The sequence below is a fragment of the Penaeus monodon genome, chromosome 8 (assembly GCF_015228065.2).
Source record: "Penaeus monodon isolate SGIC_2016 chromosome 8, NSTDA_Pmon_1, whole genome shotgun sequence".
NCBI lineage: Eukaryota > Metazoa > Arthropoda > Malacostraca > Decapoda > Penaeidae > Penaeus > Penaeus monodon.
The window spans coordinates 16647409-16654043 of record NC_051393.1 but is presented as its reverse complement, the minus strand read 5'-3'; the positions used below and the strand labels follow the sequence as shown (position 1 = coordinate 16654043).

The 6635-nt window shown below is 34.0% G+C and overlaps 1 protein-coding gene across 2 annotated transcripts in view; it reads right to left on the bottom strand.

Moving 5' to 3' along the window:
* Positions 1 to 2193: 2193 nt before the first annotated feature.
* The window catches only part of LOC119576205 (lethal(2)neighbour of tid protein-like), a 12974-nt gene continuing 8532 nt past the window's right edge, over positions 2194 to 6635 (bottom strand). The window contains exons 6-10 of one of the 2 annotated variants that reach the window (XM_037923793.1): positions 6129 to 6289; positions 4807 to 4927; positions 3091 to 3296; positions 2659 to 2856; positions 2194 to 2382 (exon numbers count right to left, since the gene is read on the bottom strand). In XM_037923793.1, coding sequence (XP_037779721.1) covers positions 2211 to 2382; positions 2659 to 2856; positions 3091 to 3296; positions 4807 to 4927; positions 6129 to 6289 — 858 coding nt within the window. In that variant the 3' untranslated portion in view covers positions 2194 to 2210. The remainder of the gene's footprint in view (positions 2383 to 2658; positions 2857 to 3090; positions 3297 to 4806; positions 4928 to 6128; positions 6290 to 6635) is intronic. The other variant, XM_037923794.1, reaches the window with a different exon arrangement.

The window sequence follows — 6635 nt, the reverse complement described above, 5'->3', positions numbered from 1 at the left end:
AGTGGGGCGTCGAGTCTTTCAAGGGGAAGCGCTATTGGTATCATGCTTAAATAGCTCTGTTCAGGAACACGTAGGTGTATAGTGCAGCCTATTATGTGTATGTGTATTGTAGTCTATCTTACCTCATGGAACCATTATGAAATATTGCCTGGCATTATGATACTCTCTACAAATGTAAATTAAGAGCAAAAAATACAAATTAAATTGTAAATAATGTACGTAGTTCTCTTAAAATGGGAGCTAGTTGTATACAAGTTAAAGTGCTAGATGAGGCCAGATTAGGCGCGTTGTGATATTTTTGATGTGGAAAAAAAACATTTTAATGGACTTTCTACTATCAGATTAGGTAATAGTTAAACAAGTAAATGTGCCGGACATCACAGGTTATGTAGTACTATGGTAAAGCATTGTGGCAAAAGGGTAAAACTGAGTTAATGATTAAAATAAGTGGACAGAAGAGGATAAAGAAGCGAAGGAAAGAAAAAGGGGGGGAAGAAGAAAAGACCATGCAAAATCAGTGGAGGCCAGGGCTCAGTCTCCGACCTAACCCCCCCCCCCCCCATGACAATAACGAGCAAGGGATTAGGGGCGGGGGTCTTATATTAAAATGTTCTTTAAAAAGGTACTTATACCATATCTAAGCCATCGAATATGTAGGCATTAAAAGAATTACAGTTCTCATGAGACGTAATTTTGTTTATATTCAAGATACTATGAAGCTTCCGTATGTCCCTGTAACACGCTATCGTAGTATGGAATTAGTTATCTGCACATACCCATTATTTGCCCTTTGTTCTCCGTGCACATAACTGATTATGTAAGCTGTAATTTCTGTTGAATGTAATATGTGGAACTCTGTAAACAGTTTCATAATGAGACCCATGTATATATTTCGGTGGTATTTGGACCTTGAGACTACTAAACTAATATAGCATGTAATTATTTCCCTTTTCTGTTCGGTGAATCAGGGGAACCAATTACGTTCATATTGTAACTTAATCATAACTTCAGTCTTGCATTTATTTATCCATCCTTATGACACACACACACACCCATCAATAAATATATAAATAAATAAATAAATTAATAAATACACACACACACACACACACACACACACACACACACACACACACACACACACACACACACACACACACACACACACACACACACACACACACACACACACACACACATATATATATATATACACACAACACAACACACACACATACACATACAAACATATATGTATATATTGAAATTGTATGCATAAGCTCTTAAACTTTGGTTCCATTGCAATTATCAGCCATAACCCTGGACTACCCTATCTCAAAGTATATCACTGACCACAGGAACATTTTATTGTTTCACCTTTCTCTTCTCTATCTGCCACACTGTTTTCTTGAAAATTTATCAACTTTCTATAAAAAATATTTGTGAGTTATCACAATCTGTTAATAATAATATGCAATATTTTTTTTCGTGGCTGTGCTATAATAGACACACCTGGACACTTACACTTACACACTTGCAGAACAAATGTAGATATGACATTGTCTGCTACCTGGTTGGGCTGGTCATCTGACTGCACTTGAAAACCTGTCCATTATCTTACAACAAATTCAAAAGAAAAAGTCTCTCCCTCCATTGAAAGGCACTTGATCAGGCTACAGAAAATACTTGTGTAGATGCTGACTTTTCCCTACTAAATATGAACTCCTTGTGATAAAGTTTATATATGCAAAGGATAATAATATATCTCTCTTACTTACTATCATTCCCAAAGCATTCTTAGATTTGTACTGCTAGAAGGGTAAGAAAAATTACTTTTTAGGAAATCACATGATAAGTTAACCAATTTAGTCATATTTTCTGTTATCACTATATTGTTTTGATAATATGTGAGTGTGTTCTATTCATCATCTTTTGTTTTTCAAATCACTTGCTGGACCTTCTGGTAAACATTTCAAATATCATTAAGAATTAACATAGCTGGGAATGACTGCATGTAGACTGATCCACATATGTTTTCACTGACCAGCAAGAATTCACCTTTTTAATGGATATTTTTTAAACAAACTGTCTCAAAAATTTATTACAAATAATAGTGTTAATAGATTTCAAATATGTATAATATGAGTGATATTTATCCCTGTCGTAGTGGAAAAGGTTAGTAAATCAATAAAAGCAATCTTGTATTACTTTTATTCTTTCTTTTCTAGTGCTTTCTTTAACCTCTCTGTTCGCTTGTTTGTTGGGCGATTAAGGAACAATCCTGTTAGAACAGCTAAGTGGCAAGCATGAAGGAGACCTGAGCTCCACCATGTTGATGGGTATGTATTCCAGCACAGCTCCACCACACCCAGCAACAAAAGTCTGAAAACAAACAATGGAAAAAGTAAACAATTTGTGCTATCTATGAATGAATATTTATGAATATTTACTGGCTTTAATATGAAATCATGAAGTACATAGAGAAATATACTAAAATATGAAAAGTCAATAATTTAATTAAGTCAATACTCAGTATTCAGTATTACTTCAGTAATCCTTTCAATTAAAGATATTGAAAAGAAACATTACATTTGTCTATGTTCAACAGTTAAATTGTGTAAACAACACTAACCACCTACAAACACAATGTCCTCCTACCTGAATGTTACACTAAATTGAGTTGACCAAAGCAAGTATGGGAGTGAGTGGAAGTACCAGACATAGAACTGGTAGTGCAGAGATCGACTCACAGCCACACCTATGAAATTGCTGACAAACAGTGGCAACACCAGTAGCTGGCAGGCCATCTCTGTCTCAAGTCCAATTCCTTGAAGAGTGGCATAATTGACTAGGTACCTGAGCAAAGAGAAAATAAACAGATTAATGAATTTTGTAGTGTCAGAAGATAGACTGTAAAGAAAATTAGTGGTATATCAGAAAGCCAGATACACATGAGGGTAAGAGAGACAAGAGAGAAAGAATTTCATAATAAAATATTTTTTAGCAAAATATGATTTCATTTACAACAAATAAGAATTTCATAATGAAACACTATTTTATCAATCTGAACTTATTTCATTTACAACATACCTATCCCAGTGAGTGTAGGCAAAGGTGCAGAGAAGAACCAAATGTAGAACCAGAAGCACTAAATGGAACCACCTATTAACAAATATCTCTTCTGGTAGAAATCTCCAGTTCACTGTCCACTCAAACAAAAAGACACGTCCTAAGTCAAAAGACTGCTTTATATATCCGAATGAATTTGCCATTAGAAATGGTACAGCTAACAACACCTGAAAATGATAATGAAGTGAATTAGACAATGCTCACCAAGAACTTATATCAATATCAATTTAATACTTAAATTCTGGTTGGGTATAATGGCATACGATAACAGAAAGATGGCACACATAAAAGACCTTTGCCATGAATTCCCAAAGTTTGTCCACTGTATTAAAGTGTAGGAAAATTCCAATATTTGAATCTCTACAGTGAAATTATTTGTATACCATTTGATGAAATACTGTTTTGATTTCTTCAAATGTGCAAAGTTGGTAAGGCATGCTACAAGTGCCACTTTATGTAGATATTATTACTTAATACCAGATAATACATAGAAAACTACATGAAAATCTCTGGGGTATACAGAGAAAGAAAGACATTAAAGGTTCCTAGGCTGTTTGACATAACTGATATGCTATACGTATATAGGACCAAAACACTACTGCATACACAATGTGAACTTGTTACAGCTTCTAGTCTACATTTGAAAGCCTGGAAACCAACAATGCTGCCTAATATTCTATATGATATTGGATGTAGTTTCTTTCAGTACAATGATAACACAAGCTTCTCTATGTTATGAAATATCAAGTAATCACTTTTGAATTGTAAGCTGCTCATTCATTAGTAATGCAAGGGGAACTTTTACCTATCATGCCTAACACAATCTTTCTTCTCTAGCATAGATTGTTATGAACTAGAAACACCATAACACCATAAATAATAATCAATTCTGTATTTTCATGGTTTGAGAGATGAGAGAGGTTTAACAAATTCACAAATTAGTCTAAAACATAGATGATTCCACATGTACTTGTCACCAAGAAGTTAATTACTAGTCCTACCTGTTCTCACCTATTTACCCCATGCCTTGATTTGTATGGAAAATGGATTTATTTTATTACCATTATTACTGTTATTATCATCTTCATGATCATATCACTATAAGGACAATAACAACATTATAATACTGATTATAATAAGAGAAACAAGAACTTTTTTAAACAAAAATTTGAGGGATAGGGTAAACAAGTGGGATCATCTAGGCCTAGTAACTGATTCCTTGGTGACTAAGCACTTGTGGAGCCATCTATGTACAAATAAATAAATTAATAAATTAACAAATAAACAAAAAAAGTAAAAACATAGTGCACAGCGCATGTTCCTGACATAAATGGGTTAACATACACCCATATCTCAGTCTTTAAGGAATAAGAATGGGAAAAATGTGTATAAGAGGAACCATATATAAGAAAAGTGATATAAATACTATGTTTTATTCAAGTTTTAAACTTGTTTCCTTTATATCAAGTATTTATATAACTCTGAACTATACTGAATCAATTGGTCAAGCTAGAATGGAAATTATCATATATAACTGATGATTAATATCAATGTTCATGCACAATATTTATGTGTATGGACATATTTATACCCATCAACATATACATATAATGTACTAACAATACTTTTAAGAAAATTTACACTAGCTACAATGGACAATAAAAATCCAGTACCTACCTGGACACCAGCACAAATAGTCAGCTGCAGTATGGTTTTCTTGAAGCCAAGGCAGCGCAGATATGCAAGCAACAGTGCAGGTGCAAATAACAAGATGTTCATCTTAATGGAGACTGCAAGGCTGGTAAAACAATTAATTATATTTAAATTTCCTCTCTGAAGTAATGAAATGGCACTACAAATACTGGGAACACAAAAAAGAAATAACATTACAATAAAGATTTTCACCTAACTACATTGAAAATTCTTTTAAAATATGGAGAAATTAGTCTGCTCACTCTCAAGATCATAATCATACCTGACTACAAGTCAGCTTCACATTATCTACACATTATATTCAAGAGTGCCATGATACCTTATTTACAAAGCTATGTGCAATATCTTATAAATTACATAACACTTTTGTTAACCCATTAGATTCAGGTGACATGACCGTCAAATCATGAAAAAAATTGACTGAGGGCTGGGTGATGGGAATCTACAATCATTAAAAAACTTGACAGAAAGCCAGGGTGACAGGAATGACTTGTCATTAGTACACAAAGCTCATGGAGGAAGATTACACTCAAAAGGCAGTTACAAAGGGGCTTTTGCTTTATTTCCACTGGAAAACAATGTGGAATGAATCATCCATGAGCCATGGCTGAAAGAGCTCCAGCTCCAGAGAGGACACTAGTTCCATGCTCAGGATCCTATTCCTACCTGCTATGACCAAGAGCACAGGGTGTATTACAGACAATTTAATAATATAAAGATATTTAAAAATGACAAAAACAACACAGTGTTATTACTGTTATTGCTATTGCACAGAATTGTAGTCTACCTAGAGATGTGATATAGAATCTGTGGAAGAAAGACAGTCTTCTACTATCATAATATAGTTTATCAAATGACAAATATAGACATTGGAAAATGGAAAAAAATAATGATAATAAAAAAATAAAATAAAAAAATAAAATAAAACAAAATAAAACTTTTGCAGAAAAAATACCAAATAACATTATAAAGGGGAAGCAACGCATCTTGACACTAAACATGAGCTAGGCCTACAAGCCCCACATATCAAGTAAGCCTAATTTCCAGATGACGACACTAAACACTATTAATAAATACAAATAATGATTAATGAAGTTAATATAAACAGTGACAGTCCTGACATCCAGCTGTATAATCCATTGCAGACTTCATCCACTCTCATTCACCTACATACAGTATGGGACACTTTTTATTATTATTAACATTATCTGTAAAAATAGCTAGATTTCATTTAATTGTACTTTATTACATCTGCATATTCCATTTCACTTACTCACATACCATACCTGTATATCAGACTTCCAACACACCAGTATCCATCAATGAAGAGATTGATTGCTGCATAGAGAAACATCATAGCCACTGGATCATTAAATAACCGAAGAACGAAGATGGAGTGGACGCGGTAGGAGGTGCAGCATAAGAATATCAAAATGTATGGGGGGAGCTGAAAATGTAAAACAAATAGATAATAGATCTCTCTTTCAGTACTCTCTCTCTCTCTCTCTCTCTCTCTCTCTTTCTTTCTCTCTTTTTTTTCTAGTCTCTCTCTTTTTCTTCCTCTCTCTCTTTTTTTCTCACTCTCTTTGTTCTTTCTCTCTCTCTTTTTTCTTTCTTTTGCTTTCTCTCTTTATCTATCTCTCCCTCTCATCTTTTTCTCTCTCTTTCCCTCTCCCTCTTAATCTCTCTCTCTCTCTTCCTCTCTCTCTCTCTCCCTTCCTTCTCTCTCTCTCCCTTCCTTCTCTCTCTCTCCCTTCCTTCTCTCTCTCTCCCTTCCTTCTCTCTCTCTCTCC